At 42.2% G+C, this 22,061-nt stretch overlaps 1 protein-coding gene across 1 annotated transcript in view; it reads left to right on the plus strand.

Moving 5' to 3' along the window:
* TTYH2 (tweety family member 2) overlaps positions 1 to 22,061 on the plus strand; it is an 86,697-nt gene that overhangs the window by 61,017 nt on the left and 3,619 nt on the right. Inside the window, exons 6-13 of the mRNA XM_072645580.1 lie at positions 201 to 273; positions 10,544 to 10,613; positions 11,023 to 11,078; positions 11,633 to 11,725; positions 12,487 to 12,579; positions 13,784 to 13,926; positions 18,243 to 18,428; positions 19,307 to 19,385. Coding sequence (XP_072501681.1) covers positions 201 to 273; positions 10,544 to 10,613; positions 11,023 to 11,078; positions 11,633 to 11,725; positions 12,487 to 12,579; positions 13,784 to 13,926; positions 18,243 to 18,428; positions 19,307 to 19,385 — 793 coding nt within the window. The remainder of the gene's footprint in view (positions 1 to 200; positions 274 to 10,543; positions 10,614 to 11,022; positions 11,079 to 11,632; positions 11,726 to 12,486; positions 12,580 to 13,783; positions 13,927 to 18,242; positions 18,429 to 19,306; positions 19,386 to 22,061) is intronic.

Raw genomic sequence — 22,061 nt, forward strand, 5'->3', positions numbered from 1 at the left:
AAGTCATGGGACCTGAGTTCCCATCTTGCCTCAGCCCCTTACTAACTGTGTGACCTTGGGCAAGTCACTTAACCTCTCTGGGTCTCAGTCTCTTCATATGAAAAATAAGGGGGTTGAACTAGATGGCTTCTAAAGACCTTGTAGATCTTAAGTCTGTGACTAAGCTCAGTTAGTTATTACCTCTGTCCATTTCTCTCCAGGATGCTTTGCTGCGGTGTCCTTACTCTTCTCCTCAGCTGGGCCTCCCTGGCTGCAGACACAGCAGCTGCAGTGGTGAGTAACATGTGTGAGTGTGTGTGTGTGTGTGTGTGTGTGTGTGTGTGTGTGTGTGTGTGTGTTATGGGTGTGAATACATGCCTGTGCTTTCGAGTGTCTCTCTGTCTCCTCATCATTTCCTCTCATCACTACAGAGCTTAGCAGGCCAAAGTACGACTGAATCTGACTTCTCCAGTTGTTCACTAGAAGTGGTCTAAAAGGGAAAATAAATGTGGCTGAAGTCCAGACACCCCGCTTCTAGGATTCTGGTTGGATCTTTGTGGTGTTAGTCTCCCCTGTCTCTGATATGGAATCCTAGAATATGAGAGCTGCATGGAACTTGAGAGGTCAGCAACTCAGATCTCTCATTTGACAGATAAGGAAACTGAGGCCTGGAGAAATTAAATAACTTACCTGGTTTCACACAGAAATTGTTGGTAGATCTGAGACTCAAACCCATGTTTCTTTACTCTGTACCTATCCTATACTACCATGTTATGTCCTGGTGATTTCTGGTTAAGTTTTGGTGACTTTTGCTGGGAAGGAGGATTGGTGGGGTAGGGAGGAAGCTAACAGCTGTGGTTACAGGGGCAGCTTGACCCTTGAGGCTTAATTGATCCCCTATTGGCTAAGTGAATAGAATGACCCACAGCTGTGTATGTAGGTGAGTCAATGAGAAGAACACTGGACTGAGTTTGAATCCCACTTCTCTGCCACTTGTGTGACCTTCATTTCTCTGGGCCTCAATTGTAAATTTGTAAAATGAGGAGACTGGACTATTTGATCCCCCAAGTTCCTTTCAACTCTATGTGCACGATCCCACCAAGATGTTCCCTGTTTCAGAAGGTGATTTTGTTGTGCCTCCTTTGTTTTCAAAGAGGAGCAGTGACATCACAAGGGTGCTGTCTTGATTTAGCCTGACTTGGATTTAAGTGAGGCAGAGCTGTGCAAAGTCATCAGCCTCAGCCTCTCTCCTCTGGAAACATCTGAGCCCAGTGGCAAGACAGAGCAGAGATAAAGGGGGTGACATGCGATCCTACCCAAAGGAGAGGTCTAAGGGGTTAGAAAGTTGAAACCTCTCGGTGACTCCATAGTGCACAGAGCACTGAACCTGCAGACAGGAAAGCCTGAGTTCAAATCCAGAATCAGATGCACATTAGCTGTAAGACCCTGGGTAAATTGTAACTTCCCATAGCTTCAGATGAGGATTTCTGTAAAATGGTTTTAGTAATAGGAGGTTAATAATAGCCTCTGCCTCCCAGGGTTGTTGTGAGGATCAAATGAGGTAATATTTTTATAAAGCTGTTTACAAACCTTAAAGATCTGTAGAAATGATGGGATGCTGTTATCTCCTGTGGACCGAGTGGAGCTGAGGTGGAGTGGGGCTTTTCCTGAGTGCCTTTACAAAGGGAGCTTCTTGGGGCAGGGGCTGTTTTTGCCTTTCTGTGCACCTTTAGCACAGTGCCTTGTACAGAGTTGGTTGTTGTCCTTCATAATGGAAGAGGACCAAAATGATATCACCACGATAAAGTGAAATTTCAGTGTGTCTGACTGTGGCTGGTCAGACCAATAGTCTTGTACTGTCTTGTATATTGGTCAAAGGAAGCACTTAATAAATGTTTATTGACTGATGCTGTTAGATATCTCCCTGGGCAGCTAGGTGGTACAATGGATAGGGCTCTGGGCCTGGAATCAAGAAGACCTGAGTTCAGATCTGGCCTCAGACACTTAACAACTGTGTGATCCTGGGCAAATCTCTTAACCCTGTTTGCCTCAGTTTTCTCATCTGTCAAGTGAGCAGGAGAAGGAAATGGCGAACCACACCAGCATCTGTGCCAAATGGGATCACAGAGAGTCAAACACAAATGAAGTCATACAACCAGTGTCTCTGAACACACTTCTATGGTGGTTTATCAGAAACTAGTTTGGAGGTCATAAAACTGAAGTTGGAGTAGAAGTGTTGGCATTTACTAACTTTGTGGCCTTAAGCAAGTCATTCATCATCTCTGAGCCTCAGTTTTCTCATTTGTAAAACAGTAATGATCATATTTGTACTAACCTGGGCTTAAATCTCATCTCTGTCATCTACAGATCCTGGGCAAATCCTTAACCTCTCTCTCTCAGCATCAGTGTCCTCATCTCTTAAGGCTGTACTTGCAGCAGGCATTTTTCCCATGGTGGTAGTGGTGGTGGTAGTGGTAGTGATAGGGAGCTAGGTAGTTCAGTGGATAGAGGTTTGGGCCCAAATTGAGGAAGGACTGAGTTTTAATTTACTAGCCATGTGATCCTGGGTAAGTCACTTAACTTCTGTCCACTTCAGAGTCAGTCAATAAATTTTAATTAGGTAGGTACCTATTATGTACTGTGCTACATATAATGTGCTAAGGATAAATAAAAGGCAGAAGACAATTTCTGCCCTCAGGGAGCTCATAATCTAATGGAAGAAGGCTACACATGAAAAGAAACTGAGGAGAGGGGAAAAGCTCCTTAAATGATGGAGGATCTGGGGGGAACTAGCCAATCACTACCCTTCACCCTCTCTAGTCAGAGAAGGGCAGTATACTGAGGAGTATAGGGTCCAAAAAAATGTCCAATCTGCAGTAAAAGAAACTGAGACAGAGCTCTAAGCTAAAAAACCGTGTATTAAAAGGACCTGACCCCCTTTGATGAATGGGATCTCATCTTTCTCATGATCTGAGACGCCTCCTTCCTCCAGGGCCTTAGTTTTATAGTGCGTGATATCCAGACAATACAGATGAAGCAGACTAAAAATAGACCCTCGTTGGTTGATAGATCTTGACCTTGTCTACACAAAATAAAGAACCCCATTGATTGACAAACCTGTATCTTAGCCTTCCAGGAGGTCCTACTGAGCTGACAAGCAGACCCATGGACTGGGCTGGTAAACAGATGTTAAAACATCCACATGGGCCAATGGACTGGGAGACAGGCAGGCCACAAGCCAGAAAACAGAGTCACTTATTGGCCATGTGCTCCCCATATCTATCTCCCCATGCTGGACAGTAGAGTTGGATGAGAGACGGAGTGGCTACAGAAGTAGTGGGGAAACTTTTCTTGTCATTGAGTCATCTCTACAGCATTGAGTTTGGTCACCTACTCAGCAGAAAGTAAAGGAGGACATCCTGTAGTTAACTTCCTGTGATTAAGCAAGTGAACTTCATAACAAGCAAGTGAATTTATAATCTCATAGTTTAAAGTTTGGGACCTATTATAAGAAAGAGGCTATCTTATTTAATTATCCCCAAATGTAAACTATGTGTTAATTTGGACTTTCTTATACTAATATTAGTTGATTAACTAAATGTATATTGTTACACAAGTATAATGCTAATAATTACTAATAATCACTACCCCCTATGGAATCATACTAAATTCTGATTGGAATAAAATAGGAGTGTAGTTAAAATCATCTATCACAAAGAGGTATGAGAGTTTCACAGCTGATTCCATCTTACAGGAGGATGATGAGTTCCCTCAGTTTCCTTAGCTGTACAGTGGGGATCATAGGAGCACCCACCTCCCAGGGCTTTAGGGAGGATCAAATAAGATATTCCCAAAGCTCTTAGCGTAGTGCCTGAGGCATGGTAAGGGACTTAATCAATGTGCATTTCCTTCCTCCTAAAACAGTTTCCTGGCACAGATATTACGATCTGTAAACTGAGAATAAGAGTTTAATTCAGTTCCCTCCCAGGGTTACTCCAGTGACCAAATGAGATGGTGTAAGCCTTAAAGAGCAATAAAAATGTCAGTTATTTGTGGTGCTGTTGGTAGTTGCTGTTGACTGACCATATACACACTGAGTCTCATGAAGCAAAGCTGGGTTGGGAGGGGCCCGTGGATGCCAGCAGAGAAGAGGGAGGCTGAGAGGGCTAGAACCAGGCTAGGCTATGGGCTAAAGCAGCAAACTCCAGCTCCCTGACTCTTATTGACATATTAGTAAATGGAGAAGCATGAGTGTGAGAGGAATTAGCAAGTTGCCAAGCTGTTCCTCTGCCCTGAAAGCCTGGTACCAGGACAGCCTGTGAGTTTCTTGCAGATTCCAGCTTGTACCAGCTCGATTCCCCTCTTTTTTGGGGGGAGGGCGGAGGCAGGAGGAGCCTTTTTCCAATTAGTTCTAAGGAAACAAGTCCTGATTTAATCGCTTGCATTCCTCTGAGAGCAAGAGAGTGAACTAGAGATGTCATTTCCCTAATGAGTTTAGTCAGGCCTTTGTGTGAGAGCTGAGCGGAGAAAGACCAGCTGAATGGGCCTTTGATAGGATTTGAAATACAGATGCATTTTAAAAGGAAGTGGTGGGAGGAGGAGATGGGGAGGGGATATGATGCTGTCAATGAGTTATTGTGTAAAGGCGCTTTTGTGTTGCCTCCTGAGCTGAAGCCTAACCCTCTCAGCCTAGTTGCTAAAGCCATGTGGCCAGAAGACTAGAATTTATGTGTACTGCATTGACCCCATCCTTAGTTCGACTCCCCCAACCCCTCATCAGCCTCACCAACAATGACACTCTGCTGTTTAGGATTGAGCCCCCATCAGTGTCTTTTCATTCTTGGTATTTAACCTGAGGTAGAGTAGTGGAAAGAACTCTGCACTTGATAGAAACCTGACACCTTGAATGGCTTACTTTTCTGTACCTCAGTTTCTCCCAACTGTGAGTGCATTCTCTGCTCTACTTTCTTCACTGGGTTGTTTTGAGGATTAAACGAAAGACAGGTTATAAAAGCTTTGTAAATTTTAATTGGGTCAGAAATTTGTTTTGCTTGACTGTGCATATGTACAAGGGTTTGTTTTTGGGGGGGAGGTGGGATTTGGGAGGGAGAGAAGGTGGATGTTTGTTCACTGAAAACATTTAATTGAGGCTAAGAGGTATTTTTAGGTGATAGGGACCAGACGTGTGATTCCATTGTTAAGGGGAATTCCAAGATGAGGAAACTCCCTCTTTTGGGTATAGGTTGTATCTTGTAGTCTTAGAGAACTGTCTTTAGCTTCGAGAAGTTAAGGGACCTACCCAGGGTCACGTAGGCAGTAGATGGTCGAGGTGGTAGTAGAATTCAAATCTCTGGCTACAAAGCTAGCTCTCGGTCAGCTATGCCAAAAGTAAAGGCAGTATGCTTCCATCTTAGAAGAATGAGATGAAAAGTTCATCATTTTAGAAATAGGTGGATTCAAGGAGATTTAGTTTGTAAAACCCTAAAGAAGAAAACATTTGTCATGTAGAAGCCAAGTCAAGCAACATTTATTAAGTACCTACTTGGGTTCTGCTGTCAGAAAATACAAAGAAAGGCCAAAAAAACAAAAAACAAACCCAGCGCCTGCCTTTGAGGAGGGTGCCATTTCCCTAAGGAGTTTAGTCAGGCCTCAAGGATGGGTGAAACAGCAGGCAAGCTGTTATATACAAACAAGCATATCCTAGGTAATTGAGTTAATCTCAGGGGAAGGTACTAGCATTTAGGAAGAATTTGTTTGGCCCCAGAGGGCCACCAAAGGAGCAGTGGATACTCCTTGCAGAGAGGCAGACCTTGACTTGACAGAAGAAAAATCGTACTAATTGGAACCCCAGGCAACACCTCAGTAAATTGGGTACTCCCTGTCACTGAAAGTTTTTAATGTGGAGACTAGATGAACACTTGCTGGGATCATGATTTAAAGGGAATTCCTGCTTAGGCATAAATTGGACTGGATGCCCTCTGAAGTTCTCTTGTAGGAGGAGGAGGAGGAGTGCTGCTGCTGCTGCTGCTGCTACTGCTACTACTACCATTTATTAAACACCTACTACATTCCAGATACTATGCTAAGCACTTTACAGTTATTATTTCATTTGATCCTTAGAACAACCCTGGGAGGTAAATAAATATTATCATCCTCATTTTACACATGAAGAAACTGAGACAGAGGTAAAGTGACTTGCCCTAGGTCACACAGCTGGTAAAAGTGTGAGGCTGGATTTGAACTCAGGTCTTCCTGACTGTAGGCCTGGTGCTGTATCCACTGTGCCTCCTTAGCTACTCTTAGAGCATCTGTGAGTCTATAGGCTCGGATGGAGAGCTGAAAATGGCCGCAGAGGTCTTGGGGTCCTTGAGAAAACTGGGATTCAGCGAGATTGAGTGACTTGCCCAGGATCACAGTTGGAGGCAGGATTTGAAGCTGTGACCTCTGACTCTGGAGCCAGGGCTCTTACCATGCTGTTTTCCAAGAGTAAAGTACAAGTCAAGCAGGGCCTTTTCATGTTTTCTGTGTCATAGATCCCTTAGCCAGTCTGGTGAAAACCCTTCTTAGAATGCTTTTATATGCCTACAATAAAGCAGGGAGGATCACAGAGGAAACCAGTGATATTGAAAGATAGTTATCAAAATATTTAAATGTTCATGGACCCTGGATTGAGAATCCTTATACAAAAGGAATCTATAACTAGCTAGTGGAGTTGCCAAGCTTGTGTCTTCCTGTAGTAAGAAACTGAGGTTATTGGAAGCAATTCCCCATCCATGTGTTGGCTCTCCCTTTCTTAGTCAACCAGTTAGAAATTTTCCAGTTTGGCTGATTATTAGGTTAATTTCTCCCATGGGCACCAGCTGTGACCTCTCTCATTTGTCTTCATTAGCGGGAGGCAGACACCTGAGGCTTCATGGTGGGGTGGGGGTGGCACACCCTGCCTCTCCGCCCCCTAATTGCACCTAGCCCTGCAGCAGGCAGCATTCTCAGGGAAGGAGGGCAAGTCAGGGATTGACTGTCATGTCTGTGGCTACTGAGAAACAGGATTGGCCTTGAAGGCAGAGCCGGGTCGTACCAAGAATATCCCAGCTGACAGCTGTGGCTGTGACGCCACTGACCCTGCTTGGATTCTAAAACGCACCCAGAAAAATGGCATGTTATTAGGCAGCTTGACAAGTTTCAGGGAACGTGCTTTGTTAGAGGTACTTTTTTGGATGTTTGCTGGGAAGCGTGTAGATAGAGAGAGAAATGTATATAGAGATGGATAGATCTACATATGCCTATATATACATACATACATACATGTATGTGTATATGTGTATATACAAATACATGTATATATACTATATATAAAAACATATTCAGCACATTTTTTTTACTTTTTAAAAAAAGAAGGAAAAGAAAAAGACAAGTTCAAAAGAGGAATGGAAACCTCTTGTACTTGATCTGATCTTTTTTTAACTAGGTATATTTTCATTCTCCCTCCCTCGTATACAACCATTCTCTACTTGTCTCTCATTCTCTATTTGTCTATTTTAATTATAAATACTAAATAAAAGGAGTATTTCCTATACACTATAGAACAAATAATAGGAGAAAATTATACATGGGACTGGACATCTATTAATTGGCATTGGCATTTCTTTTAAAGTCTCTCATACGTACAACATGTAACTCTGCTTATCTATGATTTCCTTCTGGCCTTCTGTCCTCTTCACAGTTGGAAGTGGAGGAAGGATAAAGAAAGCACCTTATCTTTAACCTTTCTTTCCTCCCGCTTCCCCTCTCTGCCCGCTGGGGGGGAAAAAAGAAATACAAAACTTTTATAATAAATAGGAATAGTCAAGCGTAACAAACTGCCCAGTCAGCCAAGTCTGAAAAATATATGTCTCATTCTGTATCCAGTCTATCACCTCTCTTGAGGTGAGTAACATGCTTCATCATTGCTACTCTTTCTTTTGCTTTGGGGAGACCATCGTAGGTAAGGGGATAGAGGGAGGAAGAAGGTCTCCATGGCGTGGCCTCTTGCCAACCTAGATTATCATGGATATTCATTATTTTAGTAATTGTGTGATAAAGTACTATTCCTTCCCTCCCCTGTAGTATTCTGAAATGCTGTGTGTGTGTGTGTGTGTGTGTGTGTGTGTGTGTGTGTGTGTGTGTGTACACACGCAGAATACAGATAGATGGCAGCTATATAGAAAACTGAATTCCTGCTGTGCCCCACTGCACTGGTATATGACATCCAATGCTTCTATATCAGGACAGAGCATGTGACAGCTAGCCTATTACACCAGTGGTGGTGGGGTAGGGATCTTGGCTGGAGAGTGTTCAGCTGTGGGTAGAAGCTAATTCCCCAAGTTGGAATGCGGCCACTGTAATAACAGGACTGGACAGAGCAGCTGCAGAAGGTCATAAACAACTCCCTCTTGCCCCAGTACTGTTCCCTTTTATCCCAAAGCCCTTACCACCCCCAGGCACCACTGTCACCCTGAACTAGACTTTCAGGGCTGTGCCTTGCAGTGGATTCTTGGAATCCTCCTTATCACCCGTGGCTTATGTTTATATGAAGATCATGGTCCAAGTCGAAAAAGCACTGGCTTTGACATCAGAGGAAAGACAGTTCACAAGATTGTAGATTTAGAACTAAGAGATCATCTAATCCACACTTTGATTTTATAGAAGAGGAAATGAAGGACCAGAAAGCCTGAATTGCTAGTACGGGGTCAAATACGTAGTATATCTTAAGGAGCCAGGATTGGGAGGCTGGTCTTCTGGCTTCAGCAATCAATGGAATTATTGTAGAATGAAATAATGGAATTATTTGCATGCTAGATCTATGCTGTGGCTCTGCTTTTGGGACCTTGGACATGTTGTTTAACTTCTCTAGGTCTCAGTATCCCTCTTTGTAAAATAAGGGGAGTGTTCTAAATGACCTCTAAGGTCCCTTCTTGGCTCTAAATCTACCATGCTGTTAAAAATTGTTTTTGCTTGTGACTGGGGAAAAATAAAATATGAAATAATAGCTTTTAAAAAATTAAGTCTAATGGTAATGTGGATTACCAAAATGCTCACTTGTGAAACTAACAAGTGTTAGTATCAGCTACTTCCAAATTATGATAACAGTAACTACAATTTACATAGCCCTTTGTTCCTTCCTCTCATTTGCTTCTCAAGACACTTTATGAAATAGGTATTATTGATATTATTATCCCCATTTCGCCGAAGAAGAAACTGAAGTATAGAAAGGTTCAGTGACTTATCCAGGGTCATATAACTAATAAGTGTCAGGAGTCTGGATATGAACCCAGATCTCCCTTTCCCCAGGGTCACAGAGTGAGTCACTGCCAAGCCAGGACCAGATTCTCACCCCCTGACACTGCAGTGGAGAGAGTGCTGGGTTTGGAGTCAGGAAGACCTGAGTTCACTTACTCAGACCCTTACTAGTTGTGTGACCCTGGGTAAGTCACTTAACCTCTGTCTGCTTCGATTTCCTCAACTATAAAATGAGGATGATAACATTACCTACTTCCCAGAGTTGTCGTGGCAATGAAATGAGATAATAACCGTAAAAGCACTTAGCACATTGCCTGGCACATAAGCACAAACACTTATTCCCTCTCCTTCCCTCACCCAGTATTTTCTTTCCCTACACACTGCCTTCTCAAGAAGTCCCTTGACTTTAAGATAAATTCTGTTTTAATTTGCCCTTCACAAAGAGGAACTAAGGAAAATAATGAGGTTCTGCATCAGGTGGTAGAGAGGATTGGTTTTAATTAAAATTTGTTTCAATCAGTGAAGATCCATCTTCTCTCTCTCCTACCTTCCCCTTCCTGTTAACAAAAAAATAAAACTCCTGTTATAAACATAGATAATTAAGCAAAACAAATTGGCCATGTCATACGTACATGAGTGTATGTATACATACATATGTATGTGTGTATATATTCATGTGTATATATGTCTCATTCTGCACTCTGAGTCAATCACCTCTTTGTCAGGAGGTGAGTGGAATGTTTTATCATGAGTCTTGGTAGAGAGGTTTTAGAAGAAATAGAGAAGACATCCTCCCTGATTCCTGAGGAATATATAGTTTGGTTGGGTACATATAATTGTCTTGTGGCAGCAGACAGAGTATTTTGTTTTGTGAGCTTTGGACCCTCTAATTTTTCCTCAAAGCCTACTTTTCCCTCACTCTCTTGGTTTCTGGGGGGATGGAGGGGATGGAACAGGAGAGCTGCCTTTAAGTATTTGAAGGGCTATCAAGTAGAAGGATTTGATTTATTTTGTTTGGCACCAGATGGCAGAACTAATCACTATGGGTAGAAGTCAGAGAAAGGTGGATTTTAGCTTGAAAAAGAGAAAAACTTTCTATTAGAATCATCCCCAAGGGCAGCGGGCTGGTTCAGAAGATAGTAGGTTCCTTATCGTTGAAAGTCTTCTGGTAAAAGCTGAAGTGTTGGGGGTATTGGGGAGGCAGATTTCTGCTCAGATACAGGTCGTACTAGGTGACTGTGGAAGCCTCCTCCTTCCAGCTCTGAGATTCTGTCCTTCTTTACCACAGGGCACTAGTGATTTCTGTGTAGCTCCGGACAAGTTCATCCTGAATGTCACCCAGGGCCAGATGAGTACAGGTAAGGGATGGGATGGGATAAATCAAAGCAAAGCCAAATTAAGTCCAGTTAGTTTAAGCTGGTGATTACCCCTTCCTTTGTATTCATTTCACACACCACCCCCACCACCTTCTGCTAGAATATGTGCTGCCTGTTTTTGTATTCTCTCCAATCAAGGTTTTCCTTCTGATGGTTGGCTCTCCCTACACCTAGGACAGAGCCCGGTGTACAATACATGGTTGTTGATTCATTTGCTTTTCTCTGATCTCTAGAAAGAGCAACCTCAGCAGTGCCCTCAGCCCCAGCAAAGGGCTATGGAAGGGAGGTACTTTGTATGGCTCTTAGGAGGAAGGCTGACTGACAAAGAGAGGGAGAGTCATTTGGGTTGTTAATGAGGACCTTAATCTCAGCCAGTGTCTTTGCTTTTCAGAGATAACCCGTTACTACCTGTACTGCAGCCAGGGCCTGAGTAACCCATTCCAACAGGTATGCACTTCCTTCCCTGCCCCTTATCCCTGTGTGACACCACAGTTTCCATTAAATCCCCCACCATCAAAACCTTGGCCAGTAACAATAAATTTGTGTAGTTTCTAGGGCTGTGTTTGCTACCATCTCACTTTTGTCCTTTGGAGAAAGAGATTTGTTCAGTTTCTTCTTGATAATGGTATGTGCATCACAGGGTTGTTGATCACATGAGATCATATCTATGAAGTACTTTGTTAACTTTTGAGTACATGTAAATGTTATAACATGCGACAGTCTGTTTAGTATTTTCTTCTGGGCAATTTGTACTCGGAAAATATGCAGTGGGTTCTCAGCACTGAAGAGAAAGAAAATCCTAGTGCTAACTGGAAGGGGGCATTCGTGATTGGAGATGCTCTGGTGAACTCGTTCTAAGGGTCAGCGTTGGCTTCATGGGGAAGGTTAAAAGGGTCTGTAATGGCAGGGTCCTTAGAATGATCCCAGTGGAGTCTTGGCTCTTCAGTGTGAGGGTGGGAAATAGCAAATGTCATCTAATGGTCTTTTCCTCTCCCTTTCAGGCATTGACCATCTTCCAGCGATCATTGACTACAATGCAGATCCAGGTCCTCGGCCTGTTACAATTTGCAGTACCTTTGTTCCCTACAGCAGAGGTGAGGATAGGAAGTGTGCATCCAGCAGGAAGTAAGGAGGGAGAGTGAGGATGGGAGGGTGGAGAGAAGAAAGGTAGTGTCCATGGCTTTCTAAAGCCATGGAGGTATGATCATTGAATCCATCTTCTTCCAGAGAGGGTCATATAGTAGAATGAGGACTGACAAAGGCCCTTTGGGTACAACACCCAGTCTAGCCTGGTAATCTCTCGTACCACAGCACCAGTTGATGTTTGAGAGGTGCTTTTTCCCCCTTTCCTTCATGCCTCCTCAAATGGTTAGGAATGGGCTGAGGATTATCTTAATCTTTATAGGCAGAATACTTCCTCTGATGCTAAACTTTCTGTGTGATCTTAGACAAATCATGCTTTGCCTGTCTGAGCTTCAGTTTCCCCATCTGGAAAATGAGGGGGCTGGACAGAATGACCTCTGAGGTCCCTTCCAATGCAAACTCACATCCTGTGATCACATCATGACCTGCTAGCTACCTGTAACCCCCCAAGAGCCTCAGTTAGAAGCGAATGCCCATTGTACCCTTTTCCCCTCCTCCCTCCCTTTCTCCATCTAATCCCTGGAGCCAGATTCCCACTTGCATGGGCCAGACTTGCTTTCCAGTATTTTTGAAAGGATGCTGAAAATGTATAATGCATTCTCTCTCCATTCCTCTTCCTTGTGGGTTGGCTCCTTCCCCCTGGTTTTAAAAGCTTCTTTGCAAAAGCAGGCTTATTGTTGCAACCCTAAACCTTGTCTCCTCCCCACTTCAGAAAGATCTGCTTGGGATACAGCTGCTACTGAACTCATCTGAGTCCAGCCTCCACCAGCTGACTGCCATGTTAGACTGCAGAGGTCTGCATAAGGTATACTAGCTGGGGAAGGGAGGAAGGGAATATTAAAGACTTTGCCCCAAGCTAGGGTGACTAATGGAGGACGGCAGGTGGGGAGCAGTTGCCTTGAGACCTAGGCTACATTTCACCATGAAGGGGCTACAGATGTAAAGGGGAGGGTGTTGGGGTTCATGAGTCTCCTGAGATTCCTTCCAGCAGCTGGGAGAAGGAGGCTCTGAGTAAATCACTGAAGCTTTCTGTTCCAAGGAATGATGAGTCACTGCTCCATATTGTAGACACACGATCTCCAGTCTGCCCAGCTGTTCTCCTGGGGAGTTAGGGTCCCAGCCTTTCTGTTGTCATCAAAAAGCATTGTTTAAAGACCTGTTTGTGCAAAGAAAACTAGAGACCCAATTCCTGCTCTCTAAAGAAACCCCATTTGTTTGGAAAGAGAACATATATGTATTTGTGTGTATATATGAGAGAGAACGAGAGCAAGCATCAGAAAAAAGATGTTATTTTGTTAGTCCAGAATATTACTAGTCTGGGAGCTTCCTCTGCAACAAAAATTTTAGATCCCTATGACTTATATAAAACCTAAGGAGTTTTCTGAGACATGAGCACATTAAGTGACTCACTCAGGTCTTTCCGACTCCAAGCCCAGGCTCTGTCCACTAAACTATACCAATGTAGGGAATGTGCAGTGGAAAGAAACCTAGGTTCAAATTTCAGGTCCTTTACTTAGTACCAGTGTGACCTTGGGCAAATCACATAACCTCTAAGGAGGGGGTCAGACTAAGATGGCCTTTAAAGTTTCTTCAGGATCTGAATATAAGACTGTTTGTTGTTTAGTCATTTTAGTTGGGTCCAACGCTTTGTGGACCCATTTGGGGTTTTCTTGGCAAAAGTACTGGAGTGGTTAGCCATTTCCTTCTATGGCTCATTTTACAGATGAGGAAACTGAGGCATACAGAGTTAAATGACTTGCCCAGGGTTACCCAGCTAGTAAATGTCTGAGGCTGGATTTAAACTCAGGAAGGTGAGTCTTCTTGACTCCAAGCCATGCCAAAAATATAAGGCGGAGATAATGAACTGGTCAATGACTACATGAAAATATTCACATCAAATGCCTGCTTTAGAGGGAAGGGCAGGAAGAAGAACTCATCAGGAATGGTACCTTGAGTTTTCGTATTCATTCCAGAATGAGTATTCTCTCCATTCTTCCTTCCCTTTCCAGGATTACCTTGATGCCCTCATTGGTGTCTGCTATGATGGCATTGAAGGGCTGCTGTATCTTGGCCTGTTCTCCCTCTTGGCTGCCATGGCCTTCTCAACCATGATCTGTGCGGGACCTCAGGCATGGAAGTATTTGGTTGTGAGGTAGGTTGGCTGGAGAAACAAGGGTGGAAGTCTCCTGTTTTTCTTCTCTGCAAAGGGATAAGAAGGAATATGACAACTACTCTGGGTCCTCTGCTCTGGGGATCTAAGCCACAAGCCTATCCTGAGTCTAGAAGAGGGTGGGAGAATGGTTGAGGCTTCAGCCTTCACTAGATAGTTGGTTTTCTACCAAAGTATCCAGGAAATTCTTGGAATGTTAATGTGGAAAGTTGATGGTGACTGTAGTAGGGTTGGGTTACATAATGCTTTTACTAAAGTTAGACCGTGGTACTTTAATCTCTGAGCTGCCCCTCCCCTTAGAGATGAATTCCTCTGATGTTCAACTTTGCAAGGTAGTTAGAAGAAACCAAGATGAAGCTAGACAACTGTCTAGGGCAGACCATCTGCTAGGAAGCTGGGCAAACAGTGTGTCCTACACAGCCCCTTTTCTATTGCCACCCTTCACTGTCTTGTATCACATGAGACCTTACATTATAGAATAGTGCACTCTTATCAATTTTATCAATTTCATTTCTCCCTGCTTTCCACTGCTGCCCACTCTCTCTGGCAGCCAAGCAAGATAATTTCTGCTGTATGCTAAGCCTAATGGAGATGCAAAGATGGAAAGATAGGTAAACTGAATATGCATTTTAAAAAATTAGAAATTCAACAAATAAACCTAAAATAAGCACAAAAGAGAAGTTACTAAAGATGAGAGGGTAAATAAATGAGAAATAGGTAATTAGAAATTATAAATAAAAATAAAAACTGTGTCTCTGAAAAGACTACCAACATTGATCAACTCCTAGCTAATGTGATTAACAAGGAGAGAATGGAAAATTAAATCAATAAAATAGCAATTGAACAAATTGAAATCACAACAAAAGAGAAGAAATAATAAGAGTAAATACAACATATTATGATCAATTATATGCTAAGAAAACTGAGAACACAAATGAAATAGAGAAATGCCTTTAAAAAGATAAAATACTCAAGCTGAAGACCAGTTAGAAATCTTAAAATAACCCAATCTCAGAAAAGGAAATAGATTTAGCTGTAAAGGAGCTACCAGAGGACCAGTCCTGATCCTGATGGATTGACATGAGAATTCTATCAAACTTTTAAAGAACAGTTAGTACACGTTATCCTCAAAAATTGAGAAAGAGAGCACCTTACCAGTATCCTTTTATGAGACAAATATGGCCCTGATACCTAAGCTAGGGAAAGATAAAACACAAAAAGAAAACTATGGGCCAGTATCATTAATGAACATTGACTCAAAAATTTTAAACAAAATCCTGTCAAACAGACTACAGCAATTTATCCAAGAAATCATTATGATCAAGTGGGATTTATACCAGAAATGCAAGAATGGTTCAACATTAGGAAAACCCTCAACATAATTAATCACATTAAAGACTAAAATGTCCAAAACCACATGGTGATTTCAATAGAAATAGAAAAAAGCCTTTGACAAGTACATTTTTTAATGCTAAAAACACTACAGATATAACCATGGCGGGACCTTTTTTTGGTATCATAAAAAACATTGATCTAAAATCAAAACCCAACTTCAAAAGCCCTGGGAATCCACTAAAACCTTTTCCAAAAAATACAGGCATGAAGCAAGGATTCCCACTCTCCTCATTAATATAGTTCAAGAAATTCTAGCAATAGCTATAAGACAAGAGAAGAGAATTAAAGGAATAAAGATAGATAAGGAGGAGAGAAAACTACCCCTTTTTACTGGTAATGTGATGGTTTATTTGGAAAATTTTAGGGAATCAGCAGATACTAATTGAGGTAATTGCTTCAGCAAAGTTGCTGGCTACAAAATATATCCTGATAATCAGCAGCATTTCTATTAATACTAACAAAACACACAAAGCAGTAATAGAAAGGAAAATCCCATTCCAAATAAACACAAATGCATAAAATATCTGGGGATCAGCCTCCCAAAGCACACAAAAGACTGGTATAAATTCAATTACAAAGTACTCCTTAAAGAAATAAAGAATATTAATAGCTAGATGAATATTCAGTGCTCATGAAAATGACAGTACAACCAAAATGGATTTATTCCTTTAATACCAAACCAATCATATTACCAGGGGAATACTTTAAAGAACTTGATAAAAAAAAAAAAACCAAAATTCCTTTTATCAAGGGGAGTGATGAAAAGAAGTGAAAATGAAAGGAGAATTGTACTTCCAGATTTCAAATTATATTTTAAAGCAGCAGTCATCAAAACCATCTGATATTGGTTAAGAAACAGAGTGAGATGAATAGAACAGACCAGATAGACAAGGAAGATTAAAAGATAATAGAACTCAGTAGCCTTTTATTTCATAAAGCAGAAAACATAAATTACCTAGGGAGAAACTCCTTATTTGATAAAAACTGCTAGGAAAATTAGAAAACAGTCTGGCAGAAATTAGACTTAGATGGACATTTTATACCATAATCTGCAAAATATTCAAAATGGATACGTGACCTCAATATTAAAGATCATACTGTTGAAAAATTAGAAGAGAAACAGATCACATATTCCTCAAAACTATAGGTAGAAAATGTATTCTTAACTAAACAAGAAATAGAAGCAAACAAAAGATAAATTAGATTACTTGAAACTGAAAAGCTCCTGCACGGACAACATTAATGCATCTAGGATAAGAAGGGAAGTGGTCAAACAGGAAAACATCTGTATCTGATTTCTCTGATTAGAGTTTAATATCCAGGATACATAAACTCTGTCTCTCTCCACACACACAGATGTGACTGATATACCTTCCCCAATAAATAAATAGTCAAAGGATATATGCAAACAGTTCTCAAAAGAACTGCCAAGTATTTACAAACACACGAAAGAATGTTCTGAAATCAGTAATAATAAGAGAAATGCAAATAAAAACAACCCTGAAGTTCTACCTCACATCTTGCAAATTGGAAAAAAATGACAAAAAGTGGCAACAGTCAATGCTGGAGTGGTTGTGGAAAGACAGGTATACTGATACATTGTTGATGGAGCTGTGAAATAGTACAACCATTTTGGAAAGCAATTTGAAACTCTGCAAATAAAGTAACTAAATGTCCAAACACTTTGATCCAGAGACCCTATTACTTGGCTTTATACTCGAAGAAAGCCATCAATAAGAAAAAATCCCCATATACTCCAAAATATTTATAGCAGCATTTTTTGTGGTAGCTGAGAATTAGAAACAAAGTAAATTCCCAACAGCTGGGGAAGAACTAAACAAATTGTGGTACATACATGTAATGGAATATTACTGTACTGTGAGAAATTACATGTGATAAATACAGAAAAGTATGGAAAGATCTATATCAGCTGGTGCAGAGCAAAGCAAACAGAAGCAGGAAAACACTATATACAGTAACTCCAGCAACTTAAATAGAAAGAATGACACACCAAAAAAAAATCAAAAGTAAATGTAACAAAATTATGAAGATCAAACCAGGACTCAAACAAGAAGTACAAGAAGATACCCTCAACCTGTCCCTTCAGAGACAGGGAGATGGGTTAGATGGTGCATGTGTTAAGTGTTCGCTGTATGCTCGATACTGTGCTAGACTCTGAGAACACAAATACGAGAAAAAGAGAACACATAGAGGAGAGCGGAGAAGCAGGGAGGGGGTGGGCAGATAAGGGAAGGTATTCACCTAGGGGAAGGTGGAGTGGAGGTCTGGGGCATCATGGGCTGGCCCAGCTTTGAAGAAAGGAGGATGACTGGCATGGGTGCTAATGGAGGCAGGACCTCACTGATGAGAGGCAGAAGCCATGGGGGTAGAGACCTTGCCACAGTGAGAAGTTCCCTGGGCGCCAGAAGTGGAAAGGTGGTCTGAATAAAATATGGACCCTGCTTTCAAGGTGCTTATAATCTAGTAGACAGAGAAGATATATACATATGGAAATAAATGTTATATAGTGTCCTATTTAGTAAAGGTAACACATGAGAAGTAGCAAAAATGGGGCATATGGATAAGCATTATTGGTATTTAGAGGCAGGGAAGGTCATTCTGGGCTGGTGGGGTCATGGAAGGCTTCAGGGAGGGGGTGAGTCTTGAGTCCTGTTTTTTTGGATAAAGGATGACAAAGGCCTGGGTATTCCAGTTGTAGAGAATAACACAAATGAAAGACCAGACTGGTTATGGTGGAGAATTCGTGTAGAGTAGCAGGCAAAATTATTTAGCAAGGTGTGTTGGAGGCCAGATCATGGAAGGCCTTGAATGCCAGGCTAAGGACACCTAGCATTCCTCCCCTCGCTCCACTCTGACATGCCATACTCTGCCTTTTGTTTCAGGGACAGGAGCTACGATGACATTGATGAAGATGACCCTTTCAACCCCCAGGCCCGGCGCATCGCTGCCCACAACCCTACCCGGGGGCAACTCCGAAGTTTTTGTAGCTACAGCAGCAGCCTCGGCAGTCAGACCAGCTTGCATCCCCCAGCCCAGACAGTCTCAAATGCTCCCGTCTCAGAATACATGTGAGGTCAACAGGAGGAGAGGGTTCAGCACCCTCAGCTTCCCCAAGTCCCACGTTAGGAAAACAAACCGTTGTACAAAATCGCTTCATAGTTCCATTTTACCTGAAGAGATGCATAGAGTTCCCCCGGTCTCATTTCCTAGGCCAAAAGGAATAGAGAAAATGAGCCTACTCTATACTCTCTGTAGAATGAAATGAGCATCCTCTGTAAAGATGGCCTAAAATAAATTGGCCCTGCTTTGGGGGAATGCTGGCCATAGATTAAAATCATAAAGATGAGATAGGGCTGCAGAGAAAGATAGTAAAGGCAACTGAAGAAAAAATGTCACGAGGCAGGAGTACTTAGCTTGTATCATAGACCCCTTTTCAGAATAATATTTTTAAATGCATAAAACAAATACATAGGATTACAAAGGAAATAATTATAATTATAAAAATTATGAAATTATTTAAAAAATTGTTTTTAGGTCCACAGCCCTCAGGTTAAGAAGTCCTAATTATAGAGAGATCCAGGGTTTGAGGCAGAGGTCTTAATGTATGCTCACTAGCCATTCCTTCTGTCCTTCTACTCTGCCGGTGATATTTAACAGCTAAGGTATTATATTATGTTATGTTATGTTATTATATTGTATTCACAAGTCTATACTGGATGACCAAAGGGCAGATCTGGGTGTTTGTTTAATAGGTATTTCTAGACACAGAGAGTGGTATGGGTGCCACACTTCCCATATCTCCCCATTTGAGCATCTTGCTCTTGAAGTGAGCCTCCCCTATACCCGATGTGTTTATTATATTTTCCTCTCCCCTTTTGTTTTCACCTTCCCCTTCCATTTTCACTTTCTCCTTCCCTCTCCTAAGCAGTCTCGTCCAACCTTGCAGGAACCAAGCGATGCTCTTTGGTGGGAATCCTCGCTATGAAAACGTTCCACTGATTGGAAGAGCCTCTCCTCCCCCTACGGTACTCTGGCCTGCTGAAGCTAAGTCATGGCAATAAATTCCCCTTTTCCCAAATTCTCCCTCCTCACTAGCCTTTCCTCTTGAAAAAAGGAGGAAAAGTGGAGGAGAAGGGGTAGAGATCCCACAGTGGCTGGGCTGGTGTTTAAATCCTCAACTATCCACCATTTGTTAGCCTTTAGAGTAGATCATATGATATGTAAAAAACTCTGAAAAATTCCGGGGACTCGTGGGTGGGGATATTTCCTCAACTAATGAAAGCTGGCACCTTATCTGTAATTTATATGTATTCTTGGGGAATTTAGTAGGTCAGAGGTGTCAAACAAGCGCTAATAACACTCTCCTCTGCAACCAGATAAAAAATATATAAACAAAATAGAAACACAGTAGAACATAGATAATGTTAACATGTGGTTTTTAAGTCTGTAAACATTATGTAAAAGGCAGCTGAGTGGCTCAGTAGATGGAACACTGAGCCTAGAGACAAGAAGACCTAAGTTCAAATCGAGCCTCAGATGCTTCCTGACTTTGTGACCCTGGGGAAGTCACTTAACCTCTATCTGCCTCAATCCCCTGGAGAAGGAAATGGCAAATGACTCCAGTATCTTTGCCAAGAAAACCCTATGGACATTGGTGTACTGTGGTCCATGGGGTCACAAAGAGTCCAAAAGGACTGAATAGCAGTAGACCAGTTTCTATTTGAGTGTGACCCTTCTGGGGTAATTAGCCCAAGGTCACACAGCGTGTGTCAGAGGTAGGGCTTCCTGGACATCTCCCTATACACAAGGCCTTATAGCAGAGTATAATAATGGATATTTTGTGGGGAGGAGAAATAAAAGGGTTAGATGGTGGATTTAGAAATAGACCTTAATAACTATTTAACCCAACTCCCAAATTTTACAGCTGAGGAAACTGAGGCACAGAGCCATTCACAGGATCATAGATGTAGGGTTGGTAGGGACCTTTGAGAGCATCCAGTCCAACTACCCTCCCATTTTTGTTGAGGTTTAGTCCTTTTTCAGTTGTGTCTGATTCTTTGTGGCCCCATTTGGAGTTTTCTCAACAGAAATATTGGAGTGGTTTGCCATTTCCTTCTGCAGCTCATTTCACAGATGAGGAAACTGAGGCAAACTGGGTTAAGTGACTTATACAGGGTCTCACATCTAGTGTCTGAGGTCAGATATGAACTCGGGAAGATGAGTCTTCCTGACTCCAGCCCTGTGATCTATCCACCACACCACCTAGTTGTCTCCCCATTTTACAGATGAGATAAAAGAGGTACAGAGAACTCAAGTGATTTATCCTAGGCCACACAGCCAATAAATAACTGGCAAAGCTAGGATTTGAATCCAGATCCAGTCAGTCCAAGTCCACTTGAGCTTTTCTTTGCCTGCAGCATGTATTGATGTGGACCACTTAATTCCCTAATGATGGTGGGTAATGGAAATATGTCAGATCTTAGCTTGGTCTTCTCCAACTGAGGATTAGCTTCTTACCCACATCCTCCACGATAGCTTGTGTGAGAGCCTGGGACTCCTGCAGGAAGTCAGAAGGAGGGAGAGCTGTAGTAGCAGTGCAGTCTGTGCTGGTCACCAGTGGAATATCCTGGGAAGGCAGAAAGCAGATCATAAATGAGTGAGCAACAAGCTGACCCCCAACCCCAGGCAGATTACTAGAGCTAGACGGGACCTTAGAGACCAATAATTAATTCTAACCCCCTTCATCTTACTGATGAGGCGACTACAAAGAGAGAGGACACTGGACTTGGGTCACCCAGCTGGTGTCTGAGATGGAATTTGAACCCATACCTTCCTGACTATGGCTAGGTCCAGGGCTTTGTCCACCATACTGCAGCTCATGCCTTGTTGGAGCAGATCTGAACTGTTTCTGAGGGCTCCCTAGAGCTGGTGGCCTTGGGGACAAGGAGAAAAACAAAAGAATGGCTGAAGGGGGTGGTAGGTTCAACCTGGGACTGGGTTGGGGTGGGCTGTACTTAGTAAACAGCCTTTCCCATGTCCAGAAGCAGGGATCCCAGGCAGCTTAGAACTCTGGCAAAGAATTCTCATTCTGCCTGCCCTTCAGCCTTGCATTCAAGGTCAGCTGTTGATTATCTCTGCTTACGAGGGAAGATAATAGGCAATCAAAAATAATTTGTTTGGCAATGTTTAATTCTATTTTGCCTCAACAGATTTTCCTTAATGAGATGCGTTAAATATTAAAATCTTCTTGCAGTCCCTAGACATATAGTGACTGACACAGGAGAGTAGCTTTTGGCATCTACAATTGATGGGGGAATATAGTATCTCCTGCCCTAGCACCAGAGGGAGCCCAGGCAGCAAACTCAAAGTGTGGTATTTTCCCTTGGAGCTAAGGAACTGTACATTGTGCTAAAACTGCCTCAAAGTAATACAGATGGTAACAAAATCATTTAAAAGCAGGGAGATTTAATCTGGGGTCAGTCACAACTTCTGAGTTAATAGGCAAAAAGAACTTAGGAGAGAAGATGGCAACATGGATAGAACACTGGACGTGAGTTCAGATTCGACCTTGGAAACTTTATAGCTGAGTGACCCTGGGCGCCTTAGTTTCCTCAGTTGCAAAATGGGGTAATGACAGGACCTTCCTCAAAAAGTTGTTGTGAGGATGAAACAAAATATTTGTAAAGCACTTAGCACAATAA

The sequence above is a fragment of the Notamacropus eugenii genome, chromosome 2, assembly GCF_028372415.1.
Source record: "Notamacropus eugenii isolate mMacEug1 chromosome 2, mMacEug1.pri_v2, whole genome shotgun sequence".
NCBI classification, from domain to species: Eukaryota; Metazoa; Chordata; class Mammalia; order Diprotodontia; family Macropodidae; genus Notamacropus; species Notamacropus eugenii.